General features: G+C 43.3%; 1 protein-coding gene across 1 annotated transcript; it reads right to left on the bottom strand.

Moving 5' to 3' along the window:
* Positions 1-19,487: 19,487 nt before the first annotated feature.
* Positions 19,488-23,785, bottom strand: c1ql3a (complement component 1, q subcomponent-like 3a; the record flags this gene model as incomplete). The annotated part of the gene is made up of 2 exons (XM_079489449.1): positions 23,096-23,785; positions 19,488-19,667 (listed from the first exon to the last, which is right to left on the bottom strand). Exons 1-2 carry the CDS (start codon positions 23,693-23,695, stop codon positions 19,488-19,490), a joined length of 780 nt encoding a protein of 259 aa, XP_079345575.1. The 5' UTR covers positions 23,696-23,785.

Below are 23,785 nucleotides of genomic sequence, written 5' to 3'. Positions count from 1 at the left end.
CGCACGCACACAAATATCCCAAGCTGCCTCAAGTATTAATGTTGGCCTGTTTCAGGTGTAAACATGTGCAGGGTTTTTGGAGCACACACTCCATCCTTTTTTTGCCAGCATGACATTGTTGCATCTGCAAAGTGTGTTCTAATAGAGTGAGTTTACTTTAGCAGGTTAGCACCTTAATGAGGGCATTCCATCAATAGGCTATACAGCCCAATATTACACATTTATGGACATTATATCAGAAATATAACACCTCAGTCAATAGAGCACCGAAGTCTGACGTCAATATCGGTAGAGGGCACAAATCCACGAGTTCATGTACTTTTTATTTGCATTGTAATCGACTCATATAAGAACTGTGTTTGAAAAATAAACATGTCATCCTGGCCGTTTCACTCATATGGATATGAAGATTCAACTCACTGAGAGAAAACGCTATTGTTACTGCTACTGAATTAGTTACATTTTCATGTATGAGTGACTGACTCTCTCAAATGATACAGAGACACCTCCCTGACAATAACACCGAGACAGCTTGTTTATTTTTGGACCACAATGCTTATATGAAAGGATTTTAAGATGACCCCATGTGATTCTCCATTGAGAAATTACTTTCGTGAACCAGGGGATGACTGAGTGACGTCAGGACTTCGGCGCTCTATAACACCTTAAGAATGGCACGTACACGCATGCTCGCAAGCGAGTGTGTGTGTTAGACAGAGACACAAATAACATTGGAGAGAGAGAACCTGACAAAATGTGCTTTCGCTATAAAGCCCGAGCTAACCCGTGACACGGCGACAGGTCTTTTTATACCCTGACAACAAATGGAGATATCAGTGATATTAGAACAGACAAGGGCCCCTTTAAGCTACTTGGCACAATTTGCTTGGCGTTAATAGTCTCTTCTCTGGGAGATTTGATCAGCAGCAAAGCCAAGTGGATCACATCCCAGTGCAAATAGTTGCACAGCACTTGTCACTTCTGATCACATCACTGCAGCCTGCTATACCTAGCTAATACAGCGAGGAGAGAAAATAACAGGATGAGGTGCAGGCGAAGTGTTTGTGTTCCTTTAGAAAATGTAGGCATTCTTGAGGAAAGGTACTTAAGTGTTAATTGTTTCTATATGATTTTTATGTGCTGAATCCATTTCTGCCGTATGTCGAGAGCTACGAGTGACTGTTTGATCAGAAATTGAGTAATCAACATAATGAGCAAATGTAATATCACATAAACCCAAATAAACTGATATAAAAGGTTTTTCAATTGATTCTGGTACAATATATCTAGGTGTGCTTCGCGTTTGCGAGAAGGAAAGGTTTGTCAAACGGTCCATGCGGTCCAATTTAAGGTCCGTCGAAAATGCAATGGTGGTGGACGCGGAAGTGGAGACTCAAACGATGAACTATATATATAGGTTAGCGAAGAGTGCCATAGGGTAAAAACTAAAAACACAGTGTGGGCTTTGGAAAAAAAACACGTCAAAACATGTGATTGGCAGAGAATGAGTTAACTCATTGTCTGCCAATCACGTTGGCGTTTATGTGTGTTTTTTTCGTGGGGTGTCCTCATGTGATCATGCTTTGAATGCATGGAATGCTGCTGTAGATATGGTGGACGGGGGAGGCCAGGGCCCAACTGAACATATTTGCTCTGTACTTTTCGTAGCATCAGCCCAGTTGTTTATGGGGATCTATCAGACAGACGTCAAAGCATGCTGTTGTGAAGGCAATGCTCTGTGACAGTTCTGTCAACTTCCTGCAAGGCAAGAGACCAAACATTGACTCCCTGCAGGCTGCTGTTTTGGCCTACTTAGAGCAGGAGGGTACCTCAGGCATTAGGGGGTCCATGGAAAACATAGATATTTTTCATACTTAACTATACTATATCATGACTGAGGAAAGGGAACAGTAAACCCTGCAGGTCGGCTTTCCCGGCTTTCCCTGCGTTTGCGACCTTGTTCAGGGGTTGTAGTAGAAGAGTGAGGATGAAGGAGGGGGGAGAAAAGGGAAGGGTGGCCAGACAAAATTTTTGGGAGAGAACCTGTAGACACATTTGGCCCAGTGAGAGAGGAGGGAAATTGGAGAGAGGTGAGATGGGTGGGAGTGGTGCCAAGAGGCGAGAAGAACAAGGGAGGGGGAAAAGAAAACAAGGAAAGGATGGGCCAGGGCTACAGGGAAGAGAGAGATAGAGAGGTATAAGCAGGACATTGCGTGGACTTTTCTGGAGGAGGATTTTGGGGCCTGTCAGACTCCGTCCAAGGACCGCCCTGGTAATTATCAATTCAGCTCAATTCAAAGGGGCTGTATTGGCATAAGAAATCATATGTTTGCATTGCCAAAGCAAACATGAAACAAAACATAAATCAAGTAAATGTAAGTACAGAAATAATTAAAATAAATAAAAATGAATGGGTAGGGGGTGGTAAGATGAACCACTTTTTGCTTAAGTTGTCCTGGAAGCAAGGCAAAATTAGCAGGCAACAGTGCAGCACTATCTCTCCCTCTCTCCGTTTCTGGCACAACAGCGCCACTTTTGGTACTGGTCACACACAAACACACAAACATAGTTGAACACGGACATTGCTGTTCCTTGGAGTGGTTGCACCACTAATATGAATAGTGATTCCCATTGACTCAATTTACCCCCGGACATTGGCTCATCTTACCCATAGCCACCATTTTAGAAAACAATGACTAGAATAAGCTACTTCAGACAATTTAATTGCTAAATGATTCACATGGTTCATCCATCAACGTGTATGATATTACATTTTAGACCTATAGGTACATTTTGCTTTGTATAACATTAATTTTACATGATGTGTCGAAATTTTACTTTGACCGACAAAAAACATTTTTTTGTGTAAAAGATGTTTTCTACTTTCCCCATGTACTTCCCAACTTCACAGCCAGGTGTAAATTATGGATGCTTACTAGATTTAAGGTCACATGGCAACACAGGTTTCTAGTTTTCTAGATAAAGGGGGTGGTTCAACTTAAACGCTGGCTCATCTTACCCCGTTCTCCCCTATGTGTAACAGAGCTGTCACTATAGAAAACTATAGCTTATGAAAACCAGGATACATTCCCATCCACAGGGGACCCCGGCTTCCATGGCTCCACACAAACAGTTTTTCAAAACACAGGTTTAAGTTCTCTCCCTCCTCTGTCTCTCCCTCCTCTGTCTTTGCTCCGAAAGAGAAAGATCGGTCCAAGATCGTCAGAGAGAAAGCCTGGGCTTTGCCCCGCAACAACAAAGGATTTCAGAGCGCGAAATAGAGTAAGTGCTAGATACCTTTTAACACCATCCCAGAGGGATTGAGATGGGCTGTGTGTCAGGCCAGTGCAGCTTATTTTGTTTTCCTATTTTTGTCTCCACCAGGCCGAAGGCATGGGGAGAGAGTATATGTTTTGCACTCCGTCCGTGTGTGTGTGTGTGTGTGTCCGTCCTTCCGTCCTTCCGTCCGCCTGTGAACAGCTAATCTCCGGCACCGTTAACCTGGTCGATGCCAAACTTTGCACACACACTCCCTGGATGCCAACGATGAACCTCTGCCCCACATTTTCCAGAACGGCCTGTTATAGCACCACCATGAGGCAGCTTTTCACATGTTTTACCTAAAACTGCACCGATCTGCGTGAAACGTTCCATGCACACTCCCTAGAGGCCAAGGATAAACCTTTGACCTGCATTTTCCGCATCTGCCTTTTATAGCGCCACCAGGAGGCCGACTTTTGTAAAACAAATCTTTTGATATTACTCCTCCAGATTCTGTCCAAAAATCTCACAAATCGTTACACAGTATCTCTATGGTCATGTGCTCAAGTCGGATCTGTCCGATATTTCATATTCCATCCTAATTGGCTATAATTGGCTTTCACAGTTTGCAAGATTGCCCCGTTTTGAACAAAAGCCTCAAATCATGACCGCAGCATGCAATTTACGTGAAATCTTTCACACATTTTCTTACTAGGCTGAGGAATATATCCCACCCTTTTCACATTGGCCTGTTATAGCGCCACCAACAGGTTGATTTTTTCAAAACACATTTTTGCAACAAAATGCCTCAAATCATCCAATTGCCATCAAAGGCGTATGAAGAAATGGCACCCTTTTCACATTGGCCTATTATAGCACCACCAGGAGGCCACAACCTGACCTGCCCTGGTGGAGACCTGTGCCCCGAGGGGATCTTTTTCTAGTTTTTTATAGGATTCACATTTTCAGCTGGAAGATTGTGTGGGTAAAGAAGTGTAGGTAGGTAGGTAGGTATAGGTAGGTAAGTACTTTATTCATCCCAGAGGGGAAATTAAGGTGTTTGTTTTAAGTGAAGAAGCGACAATAGATAGAAAGCGAGGGACCCAGACACATTCACTAGACAAATCACTCAGCCTTGTAATTCAAATCCAATATAAACTAGGACAAAAATCGCTGCAAGCAGCGATAAGGCAGGACCAAGCAGGAAGGCAATAAGCAATAAGAGTAATATGCACAATAAGCCATAGAAACATGGAAGACTAAACTTGAGAAAAAGAAGAATTAAATGAGAGTCGGAAACAGGGATTAAAGGTTAACTGAAAAATTATCATTAAACTTGACACAGAAAATAAACAGCTTTGAACATTCATGAAAAACAAACAAATAGGGGCCCCTTTATGTAGGCGACTTGAAAAGTCCCAGTTCAGTTCCTATTCAGTTCTAAATGGAAATCAGTCTCTTTCTCCAATTTGGAGAACCAGATTACCACATTTGTGGGGAGAAGGGAAGTTCAGAGTTCCGGGTCGGCTCGCCAGGTCTGAGTACCATCCGGTACCAGAACCATCCATGGAAGGGAATCCTTTCAGGACACAAAAAACCTGACCTGAAAGTCAAAAGGCCAGGTGTCCAAATCAGTCTTTGTTTCAAAATCACAACATCAAATAAACTATCAATGCTTAAGAAAAGAGTTCGATTTGATCAGGATCGACCTCTTTAATCATGATTTCCATTAAACAATCTGGTTCTAGCATGCATGTATTAATTGTCTTACAAAATAAAATACAAAAGTGTATTTCATAATATCAGTCTTATTCAAACAAAAGTGTTATAAATTCAAACATAAATCAAATACTTTCAATTCAAACTCAAATCAAATAACTAACAGTTAACCAGTTGATCCAATGATGAAGACACCAAGCCTAAAATAACTCACCGATGAGTAACAAAGGGCTAGCACAGGAGTGGAGAAGAATCACCAAGAGGAATCAGAAGCTGCTGCCATGCGGGCAAACATTTCGGCCATCTTGGAATGGAGGTGGAAGTGGGAGTGGGAAGTTTAGGAACTGATGTCACCCTTTTACTAGCCTGGGGTCCACCTATGCTTTCTATGGCATAGGCAGCTCCCGGCAGGATCCGCCGGGAGAATCTAGACGCAGCTGCGTGACATGAGACGAATTAATTAGAGCGACAGAGAGAGAGAGGAGTGTGTGTGTACGTGTGTGCGTGTGTGCGTCAATTTAACAAAGGTGCAGACGATCAGAAATCAGCAAAGAGTGATCGACGTTTGCGCTACTCTATGCCGAATTGAAGTGGACTCGGACCCAGACTTTTATTTTCTCCCTGGAAATAAAAACGCTTGGGTTTCCGAGGTTACCCTTTTACTGCTGTGATTGACAGGTTGAAATGGGTTGCCATTTTTGGGTTGCCATGTTGACTGGGTTGATTTTTTTATGACAATTATGTGTGTCCTGCCTTTGGGCATGTCATTATGGATTACTACAGTGTGTTCGCTGTTCATGTTTTAAAAATCAGGTAGGCCTATAAGCGTTTTTTAAACTGCTCAAAGTGGTGGAAAATCTGAGGGCGGAGCTTACTGGTCAAAGTGACAGATTATGTTCCCCATGAGTCAAGGAACATGTGGAAACAAGTGCCATGAATTTTGGCCAAACGAGGCATGAGTTATGCCTGTTCAAAGGTTTCATTTTCCAAAAAATGCCATAGCACCCCCCTTTGACCAATTGGAGTAAGACTGGTTTCAGTGCTATTTGGCATGACCCTCTACCATACTGTAAAGTTGCATAAGCATATGACGCTGCATGTATATTAGGGACAAAATAAGAATTTTCACAAAACGGCAAGTTTCATTGGCTCATAAAACCTTATATTTTGTCACTTAAAAATAAAACGTACTATAGATTCCCTTGTCCGTTCACGTGTAGAACTTTGCGTGCATTTTGATCAAAGATCATTTTAATTGATTTTCATATAATTCAAAATGGCAGGTGATCTAGAGGTCAGAGGTCAAAAGTGAGGAGACGCATATGTGTATCGAAGACTCATTGCCGACGGTCAAACGGTTCATGTTTGTATTGTCTGTGGGAGATGCTGCTGCTGAGTGAAATGATGTGATTTCTGACTCACCACCTGTCTTCTCCATCTCATCTTCAGATCCTGACCCTGGCCACTGCTGCCAGTGATAAACACTGAATTTACCCATGGTTGTATCCCAATGTAAAAGAAACGTCTGTTTATTTTGTAACTCAACAGGCAGAGAGCTTCACTGTGAGACTCTTGACTCTCTTCTTAGCCTGTGGCTGTTTGTTGTATACTTTGCACATTAACCAGGGCAACATGTCATAGTTATGGATGCCCCTCGGATATACTGTAATAGCACTCTAAAAGAGAGCTGTGGATTGATTGATGGCTCCTCTCGCCCAGATTTTAGGCCTAGAATCTTTGAAGGGCCTTCCCTACAGATAGATAGTGGACACGAACAGTCCCCAGGCGTTTTTATTTATTCATTATCAATATTGCCTTTTATCAAGAGAGGTCTCTGCTATTCATCACTAAATGGCACAGGGTAGCTTATTTTAGTGATCACTGTGTTTGTGCTTATTGTCTCCACCAGGCCAAAGGCATGGGGAGAGAGTATGTTTTGCACTCCGTCCATGCGTGTGTGCGTGTGTGTCTGTCCGTCTGTCCGTCTGTTAACAGCTAATCTCCGGCACTGTTAAAACCCGGTCAATGCCAAATTTTGCACACACACTCTCTGGATGCCAACAATGAACGTCTGCCCCAAATTTTCTAGAACGGCCTGTTATAGTGCCACCAGGAGGCCGACTTTTGTAAAACACATTTTTTGATATTACTCCTCCAGATTCTGTCCAAAAAAAGTGTAAGGAAGTGAGTGCGTGCTCCATCATTTAGTACTTGCAGGAGAGATATGAAACAAAAACTGCAAGAAGGGGATCTTTAAGGTTAACTTTAGGGAAATATTCTAAATATTTAGGCTGTTGCGGAATTTAATTGTGTTTGATAAGCAATGCCAGTACTGGACCACTGATTCACTGGTCAACTACATTAGCGGTGTCGGTGTGCCCAATAGGTTGAGTCATTTATCTCATCCGAGTAGTAGCCTAGTAGTCGTGTAGAAGAATGTGTGTGTAAAAATATCAGATGAAAGGTGCGCCCCTGAAGTGAGATACACCCAGTGCATAATCACTTCTTGACCAAGATTATTCCGCCGTGTTTCGCCACAGTGGCCAGGTTCTGTGCCAAGAATGTGTCCAAGGCAGTGACTGAGCATTGATAATGTCTTTATCCGGGCCCCTAACCGGGAGCTACCCTACCGTTATTTATACACCAGGCTGTCAGGCCCCAGAGCTAACAGACACAGAAGGGCCGAGAGGCAAGAGAGGCGCATGGTTTCTGGGACAGGGAAAGCAGGGAAATGGGGCTAGTGTACCAGGTTGCGCTTCTGCATGAGCCCCATCCTGGGTGTAACGTCACTGAGACGCCATGCATCAAATTATTCTCAGTTACTGAATGTGACCGCGACTGTGAGTCGCCACATCTGTCGCTTCTGATGGTGCTTCTATATGTGTGGAGCCTGGCTGGATCGACGTATGTCATATGATTTTACATGCTGTGAAGGCACGCGACTGTTGGATGTCTGGGACCTAGGTGTGCGTGCGTGCGTGCGTGCGTGCGGCGTGCGCAATACCGATGCGAGAACAGACGGAGTGTTGTGAAGGACATTGTGAGAGCCGGTCCTCTGGAACAGGTGGCCAAGCACACTTGGACCCTGGCTGCGTGATGAATGACAGCCAGGCAGGAACAATCACAACCTCAGAGTCATTAGTAGTATTATTACACTCTTCCATCAGAGAGAGAGGCAGGGAGGGGGATGTTAACCACATGAACCCCAGTATTCATACTCTGGGGGGAACATCAGCCAAAAATAGCTGATCAAAAACACGTGTTGTGGGCTTGTAGATCGGCAAAATTGCATTTACATCATTACTTGTACTGTATGACTAGTGACAAAAACATTCTGATTCTGATCCAACTCAGGTCCAGTTTACTAAGTCTAGACTAGAGGGTTTAAGTGGCGATTTAGATTGGACAGGATAGATGTTTGGGTGAAAATTGTAAGTAACATTTTAACTCTGGGGGTAGATGTGAGTTGATTGGTTTGAAAGTGCTTAGTGAGCCGTCAAAGGTGCAAAGCAATTACTGAGCCATCTTGACATGACATCATTGATTAGATTTCAACATTCATTTCTGCATCGTATGAAGACAGAATGGATGTGCTCGGTTTGCAGTCCTGTTTCTTTTCAGATGCTTCAAATGTTCTGTTTTCTGATGTGATACGTGTCATTATAAACAAATCTAGACAGTAAACACTAAACAGCTTGGGAAAGAGGTGACGTGAAACGAAAGGCTAGAACTGTGTGTGTGTGTGTGTGTGGGGGGGGGGGGGGGGGTGCGTGCGTGTGTGTGTGTGTGTGTGTGCTGAGTGCGTGTGTCATGCTCAGTGTCCTGAGAGTTGTTGGACCTCATGGCCTTCTAGCGGTGTGTCCGTCCGCTGTTGGAACAACAGTGGGTGGATTTTGGGCCTATGGGATCATCCACGCTACGAAGAACGATATAACACCGGGTGGCGATGCAGGAGTGGACTGGGATATTGTTTCCTCTGGTGGTCCAGCCTGGGGCATACCCGCGGACTGGTTGTTGGAGGGGGGTTCGAACTTAGGATGCATGCCTACACTACTTGTGCCCATGGAATGCTGGGTGACATGACATGCTTGTTGTATCATGACTGAGGACATATTCCTTGATTTTGTGGATTTAACTTTGCTGCACCTGAACTATTTATGTCCTAATTTTCTCTGTGTGGACATAAATAAATTGTTAAAGTGTGTGCTGGTGGGGGGTTCTGCTATCACCCCAAGATGCCGTGTCCTGTGTTGTCCCGAACAAGCCTCCATACCACCAGCCTGCAGGCTCCGCTCTCCATCTGGATCACAACCGGAGGTGTGAGCGTTGTATTCAGCACCTCTCCTTCCCTGTCCTTCACTGCTCTCTACAGCTGCCATTCACACTCATATTTTAACGTTATACTTTCTGACGAAAGCATTTAAAAAAAAGAAGATGTATGTCATTTTGTTTAGATTTTGATTCGTGGGACACTATCGAAGCAGAATTGAAGCAGAATCCAGTCGTTTTATGAGCACTCGTTTTAAAGGACTTTAATAGTCTGCTCTCAATCAACACAATAACACAGCACAATATATTATGTTACCCATACAGATTACACACACATTTACATACCCTTATCACCAGTCCAATATAAGCACTGATTGAATGCATCAACGATTGGGTGTGCATTGTCTTCAATTAAACAGACAGAATGTAATCATTTCTGGAGCCAAGGGAGGAATGATTCAAATTCTGTGTTCTGCTTCATTAGTAAAGTTAGTGAAAATCTTGGTGTAGTCATGGATTCAGATCTGAATCCAGCCACATTAACAAAATTACAAATCAGCAAAAAGGTTGTTCATGCGTTCATGTATTCAAACCCAGGTCTCCTCTTTGGTAAACCAACTACCGCTAGACTACGAGGAAACTTGGATAATTGTAACAATGTATTTGCAGGTCTTCCTAAAAGGAATCTGATCAGCTGCTGTTGAGTTCTTAGAATACCAAGAAGGTGGATCACATCACACTATATAGTTCTTGTGTCAAAGAATCGATTTTGAAATACCACTGTTGGTTTATATAAAGCATTGAAGAGCATAACAATTCTGATCTTGTACTACAAAATGAAACATCCAGACTTCTCAGGTCATCTGGGACAGGACTGCATGCTTTCTGTCCCCAGAGTCACGACTAAGCATGAAGAAGCAAAGAAAGAGAAAACTGCAGGTCTGGTACTTTCACTTATTTAAAACAAAAGCTGAAGACCTTTCTGTCTGCCACTGACTTTTACAGAGATTTTATTTAAACAATTTCTTCTGCACTGTACTCTTTCAGTTTTAACTTCTTATTTTAATTGTATTTAATTTCATATCCTTTTATATCTTCACTATTCTCTCTTTGCGTATTCTTGGTATGGCTGTAACTGCAATGTTGAGACCTTGGCACTCTTTTCCAACCATTGTAATATTATATTAGCCTATATTAAATCACTTTACATCAAAACACATGTTGTCATCGTCATCGTCGTCATCATCATCATCCCCTCTTTTCTCTCACCTCCACTCCTCTTCTCTTTGAAGCCTTCTTTTCTATGTCCTCCTCTCTTCATCTTCAGCCTTCTCTATTCTCTCCTTCAACAGAACCACCACCTCCTCCTCCTCCTCCTCTTCAAACTTCCTCAGGGTCCTTCCTTCCTTTCTCCTCTGCCCAGATTGTCTCAGGAGGTTTTCTGCCTCACTGCTTTGTAACTAAGACATCCATATGGTCCTATGCAGGTGGCCGAGGTAGACCAAAGTGTGATTTATATTAAAAAACGAGCGTCATTTTTAAAGGAGAAACCCTGCATTCAGCTGGTGAAAATAACCTGCGTCACTGTCAGGTATCGACCTTGTGTAAAAAAAAAAAAAAAATCAACGCCAAAACAAGAAGTTGATTAGATTAGATTCTGTGATGCGCGTCAAGTAGCTTAAAGCACACTTAATTAACCAACCTGCACTCTGCTACACTAAAACATGTCAAAGACAAATGCACAAAACATCTCAATCAGTGATGTAATAGGGAGCACAGAAATGTGTGAATCTGAAAACAGACAGGTGGCCAAAAAGATCAGCCTGATATCAGTCAGATATAGTACTGCAAAACTTTTATCACCAAACTGGACTTTTATAGGCGCTCACCTAAAGAGCACAAGTATACAGCTACAGCTACCGTGGACCAGGCCACTTCACGGAGCCCAGCAGTCTCCCAGCAGTGCTTGTAATATACACTGTATAGGCTCCAGTAAGGCCTGCCACTAACCCAACATCCGGGGAATCCTTCCCCGGAGTCTCTTTTTGTCCTCCACTTCGCAGTTCCGTGGACCTCCAATATTAACCCCCAACTGACTGCCGAGTGTGACCATGGACCAGGCCACTTCACGGAGCCCAGCAGTCTCCCAGCAGTGCTTGTAATATACACTGTATAGGCTCCAGTAAGGCCTGCCACTAACCCAACATCCGGGGAATCCTTCCCCGGAGTCTCTTTTTGTCCTCCACTTCGCAGTTCCGTGGACCTCTAATATTAACCCCTAACTGACTGCCGAGTGTGACCGTGGACCAGGCCACTTCATGGAGCCCACCAGAAGTGTGACCGTGGACCCGGCCTCACAGTGCACGACCTGGACCAGATGTGGACCAGGCCCCTCCATGGAGCCCACCCTGTCTATCTCTCTTCTATTCTTTCTTCCTATTCCCCTCTACCCCCCCCCCCCCCCCCCCCCCGACACGGTCGAGGCAGATGGCCGCCCACCCTAGAGTCGGGTTCTGCCTGACGTTTCTTCCTAAAGGGGAGTTTTTCGTTACCATTGTCGTAATATTGCTTGCTCTGGGTGGATCTTTGTTGGTTGTAAAGTGTCTTGAGACAACTTGTTGTGATTTGACACTTTAATAAAATTGAATTGAATTGAATTGAATTGAACAAGGGAATGGATGTCCCGGACTCCCGGTAGCTGACCCGATTAGATAGTTTGTTGCACATAATTGCAATGTTCCTGAGAGCCCTTATGTGTTGCATGTCTTTCTCCAAGTCCCTCAGCTCCTATCCTACCCTGCTGTCTAAGTAAAGGAAATGTATTTAATATATGTAACTTTACATACAGTAGGTCTCCTTATTATGGGTAGAAAATCACCCATAATTCCCCGTGTGAACTGAGTGGTGCACCCCCCCCCCCCCCCCCCCCCCCCCCTCTCTCTCTCATTAGCACCCCCCCCCCCCCCCCACCCCCCACCCCCCCTCTCTCTCTCATTAGCAGGCAACAGTGCAGCACTATCTCTCTCTCTCCGTTTCTGGCACAACAGCGCCACTTTTGGTACTCATTGGTACTGGTCACACACAAACAGTCACACACAAACATAGTCACAAACATAGTTGAACACGGACATTGCTGTTCCTTGGAGTGGTTGCACCACTCAAAAAGTACAGAATGGAACATGAACTGACAATTATGACAAGAATTGCTGTTAAAGCAGTTTAATGACACTTTAATAAAGCTCCTGGTGTGTACTGTAACTTGTACCTTCTTCTTCTTTTGTGCACTTTGAAGCATGTGGTTAGATGACAGTTTCCCATTTCTTTACAAAGTCTTTTGTATTATTGTTGAACTCTGCGAGATCTTTTAAGCTGCACGGGTTGGGTAGTAGAGGGAAGACCACCTTTCTGCAACCCTCCAAACCTGTGTGCGTCCAAGAACCAACGTAAGTCTGGATCATTTAGCCACTTGTTCTCCCCTGCACAGTGGGGGTTAATGAGCACACACGTCAAGGGACAATGTGCCACTTTATTATGGACTTGAACTGTTTGTTCTAACCAGAAATTATAAGCAGTGCATTTGTTATGTTTATTCACTTTTGGTTTATTGATTATTTAATATATAATGAAATGTTTATCCTGCTTTTAGTTTCTCATATTTAACCTTGAGTAAGTCTGACTTACTAATCTTATTTGATGCTTTAATACTTTAAGTATTACATGATATGAATTATTTGACCAATTGGCATCATGACTTGATGATTATGAAAGATGTTTGATTTCATTATGAATAATATGGTTTATTATTTCTTATTGCCAATCTTGAATATGAATTGAATTGCTATTATTCTGTTTATTGGATTATGTTTATTAATACCAAATATTGTATATTTCCGTTTCCTTTGTACAGCACACACAACTCTACACCAATGTTTCAGTAGAGATACCACAAGAGTTCTCTGCCTCCGCCTCCTCTTTATGGTCAGCCTGACCCGTGACATCACCTGTTCACCACTGTCGGTCACTACCAGTGGTGTCATGGTGATTTTTTTACTGGTACCATGGAACGTCACGCGCACGCACGTGCATAGCGTGAGCCTATTGTTAAATAGTGTATTGGAGTTTTAGACACACAAACACAAAAGTAGACTTTAAATAGTCAGACAAACATATTTACTGCACACGAAATAGTCTAGTAGCCAGAATGTGAACCCGGACATGTTGAGTACACCAACGTTTTATGTTAGAAATGTTTAGTATGGGTCCCCAGCCTGTAGAAACTGCCGGATGCTAACTTGCATATGTTGAGCAATTTTCGTAATCGGCATAATTAGCCATTACCATTTCCTCTCATCATCACACCTCGTCTGGAATGAAGAACAACTTGACTTTTAGGAACAGGTCTATGACTCAAGACCTTTTTTGATTATTTCTTTCAAAGCATCAGTTGAAGTTTCAGTTAATTCTGATATGAGCAGCGAACGCATGCACGCACACACGCACGCACTATGCATGCACACACACACACACACACACACACACACACACACACACACACACACACACACACACACACACACACACACACACACACACACACACACACACACACACACACACACACACACACACACACACACACACACCACTGAAGTGGATGATTCATTGACAAACTGCAGACCTTATTATTAGTAACTTGATAATGATATTTAGGAACAGATCTGGCTATGAGACAGCCGGCTCAGGAGGTAGAGCAGGTCGTCCAATGATCCCTGGGACGGCACTTGAATCTAGGGGGACGTGTTCTAGTGTGCACGCACTGCACCGTCCCGTTCCGTCCCTGCGTGTGCACGTCAAAAAATTACTGCCACCACGGTGTGGTACTGCGTTCTACGAGCATGACACCACTGGTCACTACACCTGAACTGATTACCCAAGACACTCTGCTTCCTGATTTAACCACTGTGTGTAGAGCGCACGATTGGGCCCCCCGAATTGCCCACACACACTGTATGACACGATACATTATGGCGATACATTATAGTGCAATATAATAACCCATCAAAGCTTGACTTTACATCGCTTTAAAACAAACGCATCCCCACGAATGCAGGTTTTACAACAGTGGCGTTTCCAGGAATTACATTTTGGGCAGGCAAGAATTACATTTTGGACAGGCAAGATGTGTTAATTGTCGTCTCCCCGCGCACAATCGTAGCACTAAAGGTTTTCAAAGAGATATACCTGCCAGACGAGTAGGATACAAAGGCTGAAAGGCATTTACATTCCAATGTGTGATTGAGGGTTGCGCTCTACCGCGACGGCCAATCAGCTGTCCACTAATAGTTCTCATGTCTTGTTTTTGTCCTCTTTTTTTCTCATTGTATGGATTTTGGCAAGGCCAGAAATGGATTTGGACAGGCGGACGCCTGCCCTTGCCTTATTGTAGATACGCCTCTGTTTTACAAGCCTCGGCTACTTACAGTAAGAGTTCAGCACCACAGTGCACCGTGCACAGCGGACCCACTTCAACTAATGAACTAAAATGTAAATAAGAATTGGCACGGCAGCCAAATAGTTGGTACAAACAGTTTAGTACAAACACTATTTAAGCAGGCCAAGTGAACTTCAATTTAATAACATCACATTCTTGCAGGCAGTGTGACAGTACTGTAGCCTACATGCTAATGCTTTGGGCAGCTGTTGATGATTTTACCATGCAGCTTGAGCCAGCATGAGACTGAACTACTCACCTAATGCTGCAGAGGTTCCGTGTTTAACGTACTTCCAAAGTGTGTACATTGTCTAAGTCACAGATGCATGGTTTTCATATCGTAAATATATGAACTTTGGCTAAAAGCTTGTGCTTAATCCACGTGGGTTCTTGTTTACTATAGTGCTTCACTGCTTGCCGGCATCATAACATGTCTTGGCTACAAACAAAACGGACTTCCGCTTCCTCTTCAAAATAAGAGCGACTTGTAATGATTGGTCAATACTTTTATTTCTAAGTCTACTTACAGGACGTAGACATTTGTAGCACACTGAGATAATGCTTTGAATGGCCAAGTGGGCTTGCCTTCAGAACCCCAGCCTCCACGTTATAGTTTAGTCACTCAAACGTTTAAACTGAATGTTGATTGGAAATGCATGTGTGCATGGCTTTAAGGTAAACTGGAATTAAAGGTTGCATAGATCTAAACTCATTCAATGTTCTATGGCTTTAATGTTAACATGCATTAATGTTTGCATGACTCTAGTTAATCTGATTCAATGTCTGCGATGGGCCTGCTCTTGTATACCCATTACCCATGCAGGGATTATAAAATGTAGGGAACATATTAAAGAGCGGAGCTATTAATGCCAAGTTTAACTGTATTGTATTTGTTGCAATAAAATATATACTTTGACCACTCTGTCCACTGATAAAGTTGGCTAAACTTTGAGAAAAGCATGAAATTACTTTTCCACTGTGACCCGTTTACAAAACCCAGATGTCAGACACCCGATGTGATACACTACCATGCAAATTGCTGTATTGCAGATTGTTGCTGTCTGGCAGAAATTGCAAGTGAAACTTTACAGGTGGCACTGAATGTTCTAATTGATCCAATGTAGTTATTATTTTCGGTAATACTTTTCATTGATTAAGTATAAAATAACACAGACAGACCCACACAGACAAAATATTTCTTAAAGCATATACTGTACATAAGCTCACATTGCGTGTTGTGAAGCTTGTATTTTTGCAACGTGTGTGTGTGTGTGTGTGTGTGTGTGTGTGTGTGTGTGTGTGTGTGTGTGTGTGTGTGTGTGTGTGTGTGTGTGTGTGTGTGTGTGTGTGTGTGTGTGTGTGTGTGTGTGTGCGCGCACGCACATACACACATGTATCAGGTGTCAGTTGTTCATGTCAGTCATTCTATACCAATGTCACCATCTCTGTACGCATAACATAAAGTTAGTGTGATTCCGATGATATGCTGCAGAACAAATGGAGCCGATACATAGATGTGACATATGATGAGTTGTGTCCATTTAATGGAAATACTTTTGGAATCAACTGTACACAAGTGACTGTTGCATCCTGTGAACAGAAAAGGAGCGTGATGCCCACATAGCTCATATTTAACACTCGTGCCCAACATGCACGAGTTGCACCTCTCTCCACGCACGCGCGCACACACGCACACACACACACACACACGCGCACACACACGCACACCAATAAAGATAAGACAATCGGATGATTAATGCATGAATGTCCCATTGATTAATAGACTATATATAATATTGTTTCTCCTGCGCTCAGTGAATATTTTGTACATCGAGAGGGGAGGACAGGAAGAAAAATAAGAACAATCTTGAGTCACTACAATATTTACACATGATTTCAGTAAGAGGTGCTACCCACCGAGGTCTCCAACTATCATTAAGATACATGAACCCTATAGCATCCCTTTCAGTAAGGGGTGCTACCCACCGAGGTCTCCAACTATCATTAAGATACATGAACCCTATAGCATCCCTATTGTAGGCATGGCATAATAGGCAAACATTTGGTAAAAATAGGCAAACATTCAGCAAAATATAGGCAAACAGCAAAAATAAAATCTACAAGCTCAAAACGCATCACAATGTGATGTTTTGTGAACTTGTAGATCTCCTTTTTCCGCTATTTGACATACGTCAATGTATATAGGGGTTTAAGAGGCTAAGATACACTGGTACTGTACAAGGTCCGATCGTCATTCTCAACCTCTGCATAGCTTTCATTCACATTGCAATACTGTACTTCACACTGCTGCACCGTATCCTAACTGCATGAGTGTGTCGAACGCGTCCAAAAGTAATCCATACTTTTTCCGCAGCAACATAAATATGTTGAAGAAACGACTCCTGCACACTTCTTGCACACATCTTCTTCCCTTGCAAATAAAAAATGCTTATTGGGAACATTTCGGTACACGAACAAATAAGCTGATGAAGGCCAAAACATTGTTCCCAATAAATATTTTAATTTGCAAGTGAAGTCTTCTGTATTAGTGGGCCCATGGTCTTCACTCTTCAGCCTGCTGATCTGTAGGTGTGCAAAGGTGTTGCTCTCTTAACATGAATTTGAATAATGTCTCTCTCTTGATGGCTGACCAAAATAAAACAATTCAAATAATCAAATAATCACTCGCTCAACAGCGAGGAAGGAAGTGTATTTTAGCCTTTTCTTATGGTCGGTTAGGACAGCCTCCCTTGATTATACCGGTTATACTTTTTATACTGGCTGGTTATACAGATACTGAGCAGTCTTGTTTAGATTTTTGTTGATGCTTGCAAGTAGTTAGGATACGGTATTCTTTGAACAAGACCACAGTGGATACATCTGAACCTTTGATTTGCCTTTACCACAAAGGAACAAACTAAGTTGGGCAAGAAGGTGCTTGTGTTAGCCACAACCACTTATAACAACCCTTGACATTTATACGTACAAACTTAGATGTTTTTTAAGGCCTACGTGGTCAGGAACAGAGGCAATTACCTACCGGCCATTTAACATTAGTTGGATAGTTGAGAGCTCAGAATATTGTGGGCGTTCTTCTCTCTGCACCTCTTGGTCTCCCACACACATTCTTCACTTTTATGATTGAGAGCATCGTGTTTCAAATAAGTGCTGAAGACATTTAGAGTAACACTCTAGGTATTTAGCTGATTGCAGTGTGTTGTACTACAACATAAGGCTGCTGATCATACACACATTTTTGAGGATTGAACCTGCGATCTATCAGTTTCTGTTGCAACCTTTTGGTATAGATGGCTATAATACTGAACTGTAGGTCAGAGAACAAATTGAAGAACCTATGCAACCTATTATAGGTTGCATAGTAGAGTGCCATTTTGTGTGAGTAGATTAGAGAAGGATGCTTGTAATGCTTGTGCATAGTTGTTTGAATCCAACTCCTCTCTCTCTCTCCATTAAACATATGCATTCAAGAAACGCGTTTCTAGAACCCATTTTCAGCACCTTTGAGCCATAAACTTTAAAATTGTACATCTTGCACTTATTGGAAAAGCATCTCCGAGAAGCATTCTCTTCCTTGCCATGCTCTCCCAATCATATAACACTCCTACTGTATAGCGAAGGATTTAGACTATGATTCTGTTCTTTCACTGATATTATTTATAGCTAAATTAAACCAATATATTGTTCATGATATTAAATATTGCACAAAATCATCTCAGCCTCTATTTTATGTGACAAAACTCTTACACGATTAGACTTTAGTGTTGCTGCTTTGCTTCTTTTGTTTTTTCTACCGAGCTACTCATACTCGTAAAATAAGTGTTCTTTTTTTACTAAGAGAGTAGAAATGTATACACTCTCAGAGCTAAATGAACACTCAGGTTGTGTACTGTGAGTTTCTTAGATCTTTTGGATAACTCATTTCTTCTGTTGTCAATAGGGTGGATTAGATTCAGAAGAGGCACAACGTAAAGGATTTACCCCTGTCCGCACCGTCCAACATATCAGCTTATTCCCCAAGTCAGACTGAGACAGAGGGGGGTATACGTGTGCCCTGTGTCTCGATGCACATGCAGCCCCACCCCAGAATACGAACACTCAGAAGACATTTGAAGATGGAATCTGTACAGTAGCTTGGTGCCACTGTAGCCCCACCGTTTGAGGAGTGAGATGGAACCACAGATACATCCTCCAGGTCCTTCAGCCATTTCACTCAAACTCGTATCCAGGAACCCCTTTCAGCGCGGACGGCAACATATGGGGGGAAAAGGATTGGAGTTATATAGGACGTTGAAGTGGTTTTGGCCATGGTTGTGGTGGAGGAGGGAAATCAGCCTATGTTCAGGGCTGGGCAGTTATTTTCATAAACTATGTGACATAAAGCTGAGGGTTCTCGTTAGGTTGAATGTTATAGGATCAGGGCCAGAGTTATAGGGTTACTGTACATAAAGGGTGAATTGGGATGGGGATGGGAGGTACTGTAGGGGTGAGGCTGCCATAGTGACCCAGGGAAAGATTCAGAAAGGCCTAATTTGACCAGAGAGGGGCCTGGGGTTGGTATAGAGGGGAATTTGCTCCAGTAACCCCCCAAAGAAGCTTCAGTGATCCCTGTGCACAGCTTGCAGAGAGTTGTTTTGGAAATGGAGAGATGAAAAGTGGCGGTGCCCAAGCTAGGGCAGGGGGGAGACTGGGCACTGTAGATCCAAAACATCAGTATGTGCACCACAGGCTAATCAGCATAGATGATGAATCCAGAGAAGGTGCTATACTTGTTGTTGTTCCCGCCATGGGCTTTCCCTCCGTCCAGTTTGATGAAGATCTCGTCTCCTGGCTCCAGGTGCAGCACGGCACTGTTGCTGGCATAGTCATAGTTCTGGTCTGCATCCTGGGCGATGGCACTGGCACGCACCTGCAGGAGCACATGACACACATGGATGAATGTACAAACGTACATGCGCGTGCGTGCACACACACACACACACACACACACACACACACACACACACACACACACACACACACACGCACACACACACACACACACACACACACACACACACACACACACTCAGACACAGACACACACACACACACACACACACACACACACACACACACACACACACACACACACACACACACACACACACACACACACACACACACACACACACACACACTCAGACACAGACACAGACACACAGACACACACACACACACACACACACACACACACACACTCAGACACAGACACACACACACACACACACACACACACACACTTCCCTATACATATCAGAGGCAAAGAAAGAAAACGTAAATATGCTATCAGTCATTTAGTCTGGCATCCCCAATATGAGCATGTCATTATAGGCTAAATGTTTCAAAAGATTTCCATATTATATTTTTTGAAATGCAGGCATTGCCTGCACTTGCTCTGAGCTTGTAGGGCTTAAAGGGTAAGACCACTTTTGTTGAGGTTTGGGTTGTGTAGTTACTTTGCCATGATGTAACTCCAAATGTGGACAAGAAATACAAAATAACTGCTCCAGTGATTAGAAATTGATAATTCAAAATATGCTCCTCATTGATTTACATTGTACGCTAAAACACTCTCAAAGTCACTCTTTTAGTACGTAAACAAACACAAACAAAGTTGATTCAGACAATATGGAGCTTCACCAAAATTCATGTGGTTTTATTTTTTCATAAAAATGTTAACTTCCTGTTGATTTGTCCATTTTATTGGGAAGAAAACCCGGACTGGATCCGTGGATCGGGATCCAGATCTTCAAATAGTAAAATCAACAGGACGTTAACATTTTTATGAAAAAATAAAACCACATGAATTTTGGTGAAGCTCCATATTGTCTGAATCAACTTTGTTTGTGTTTGTTTACGTACTAAAAGAGTGACTTTGAGAGTGTTTTAGCATACAATGTAAATCAATGAGGAGCATATTTTGAATTATCAATTCTGATCACTGGAACATATTTTTTAATTTCTTGTCCACATGTGGAGTTACATCATGGCAAGGTAACTTGCACAACTCAAACCTAAAAAAAAGTGGTCTTACCCTTTAAGTATATAGATATTCACAACTGAACAAAGAAAACATTTTTAACTGTTCTTTTTTAAATACATGCAGATGCATCTCAATGGGATTTTCTCCTGTAGCCTATATAAATAATGGTTTAATAAAAAGTTAATTATGGAACTATATCTATATTGTTTTCGGATTCATTCGCTGAAGCTCCTGTTCGTGTTTTACTGTTCTCACTTGCTAAGTAAAATAGTGTATACCGGTAGCTCCGTATAGCCTGAGCGGTACCACGGACAGCTCCTATAACGCTGATCACTGTTTAAGGCTTGCTTCAAGTCACTGAACACAAGATCGAAACAAATCTAATCAAATGTCACTTTGACATAGTCTCTGGTTAATTTGAGGAAGTTACCACACAGTATGAAATGGCCAGATTTTCCTTCTTCATGTTGACAGTATAGCCTATTTGAAGGGCACAAAATATCACTTTTGGTTGCTTTTATGCCACGAGTTCCCCTCCATTAGGCTACATTAACCAAGACACCTCTGGGATATTCCCTGCATGCTCAAATTGAGTTGAGACCGAAATTAATTTGTTATAAGCCACTTTATTCTCATTAAGTCCTTTTTTATTAAAATAAGATTGTCTTATCTAGCGAGACAAATCAGCGTCTGATTGAATCTGTTTATTCAAATCAGCAGAGCCTCCAGGGCTGCACGATTAATCAAGTCATCAGACACCCACGATCCATCATTATGGACATTCACAAAAACAATGTTCTTTAGCTATTAAAAATATAATATAATATTAACCTTAAGGTGTGCATGCAACCATATCCTTCCTGCACAGCAAAATCCTCAGAAGCCTAACTGTTAAATTAATAGGCTATAGTGTACAAATGTTAGTTAATTAGCCTATCAATATTCCGCCATTTTTTTCCAAGGGCTTGTAGATTAGTTTAAAGTTGTTAAACTGATTTTTATGGCATATGTACTAATTGTGTTGGGGACCCCGCATGCACTTTGAGAACCACTGCTCTAATTAGCACTGTAGTTAGGCACGTATACCTAAACGGTATAGCTAATAGAGGCCTATATGCTGCATGTTCCTTTTTAAGCCCACAATGTGGTGTTTATTTGACCATAATATAGTCAAGTCTAGGCCTGTGGTTGCGCAGCGGTGCTGTGTGTGAGTGTGCAGGGGAGCGGCGCGCAGCAGACAGGGAGAGAGACGCGCTTGGCAGAGCGGCTCCACTAACAGCGCCTCGGTGACACCGGGGGGTCGACCCGGGGGGAAGCGGATTAGATCTGCTCCATGACAACTCCTCTGTGCGTGGAGTGGAGTGGAGCCGCCGTGTGATCAGAGAGAGACTGCCAGGGTGAATTTTATGAGGAAAACTTTACACACACACACACACACACACACACACACACACACACACACACACACCACACACACACACACACACACACACACACACACACACACACACACACACACACACACACACAGCCAAGAAAATCCCATTTATCAGCTTAATATTTTTTTATAGTGAACGTTCCAGTTCCAATTTCGTCTGCTCGTTTATTTGTGTCGTCACTTTTGATTTCACTTGTTTAATCTTCTCTATCCTGATTGGATACAAATTGGTAACCCGACCTGAAAATTAATTTTCTGATTAAAGAGCTGGAGAAACAGGGAGTCTCCAAACATAATATGCAACATATAGAGTTATTTAACATGCACTTACAGCCTATTATGAACCAAAGAAAAGCACTATACCTTTAACCACTTGCATGTGTAACTCAGGTCCGTTTTTACTAATAATAGGCTAGATGGTTCAAGTGGTAAAATATAGAATAAACATAAAATAAAAATAAGACGCGTTTTTAATCTATGAAGCCGTTAAATAGGTACGGCCTGGTTCTCATGCCTCTATCCGCTGCTGATCTAGTCCCCTATAGCTGCACTTGTTCCTCTCTGTTCATCAATTAAGAGTAGGCTACACAAAGCCCCAGGAGCGACGTGTGTGTAGCCAGGCTACTATCACCGGGGTCCAACTCTTTCTTTAGTGGCGGGACAGTTTGAATGGTGCGCTTTCAAACAAAGCACAGAACACACAAAGAAAAATAAAATAAAATTAATGTAGGCTATCCATTTCTATAAGTAATCCTCATAGTTAAATTAACTCCCTGCAAGTAACAAAGGCTTTACTGGTGTTCCCTTTTTAATTAAAAATGTGACATGTATATACGCGTGCGCCCTGTGCGTAATGTGGATGCTCTCTGTATACCTGGTTATTCTTGCACAGATCCGCCCACATGCTGGTGCCGTCCCCTCCGCGCATCAGAACGTGGTAGGTGAAGAAGTAAATCCCAGGGATGGAGCAGGTGAACTTCCCCGTGCTTGGGTCGTAGTGGTTCCCCAGGTTCGTCACCACGTCGTCGAACTTCAGCACCTCGTAGCCCTCGTGTTGCTTCTTGAGGCCCGCGTAAAAGGCGATTTTTGGCACGGTGCTGTAGGTCGCGGCGCTGATGCCCCCTCCGGCTGCGTTGGGTCCCGACGGTCCGGGCAGACCGGGCCGGCCTGGATCTCCCCTATCCCCGGGCGGCCCCGGCGGCCCGGGCGGCCCCGGCTCGCCGGGGGGACCCCTGGGGCCCGCTTTGCCCGCGCGGCCCGAATCACCTTTCGGACCCTGGATGAATGTGGGCAGAGACTGCACCAGGCTGTTGTCTCCAGCTCGCGCCGTGTCCGCCGCGGCGGCGGTGCTAGTCGGCGACTTGGTGCCGTACGGGTCGCACACCATCCGGCAGGTGCCGAGCATCTCGTAGTGCGCTGACGTGCCCGCCGTGTTGACCAGCACCGGGATGAGGATGACGAGCACCAGGACCATGACGACCCCCAGCACCCCGGCCACGATCAGCCGCTTCCTGCCGACCAGTCTCGTCAGCACCGGACGGTCCTCTTGTCTGCTTTTGGGTGA

The sequence above is a fragment of the Electrona antarctica genome (assembly GCF_951216825.1).
Source record: "Electrona antarctica genome assembly, chromosome: 20".
Taxonomy (NCBI): domain Eukaryota; kingdom Metazoa; phylum Chordata; class Actinopteri; order Myctophiformes; family Myctophidae; genus Electrona; species Electrona antarctica.
The sequence above is the reverse complement of the archived record's forward strand: the minus strand, read 5'-3'. Positions and strand labels throughout refer to the sequence as shown.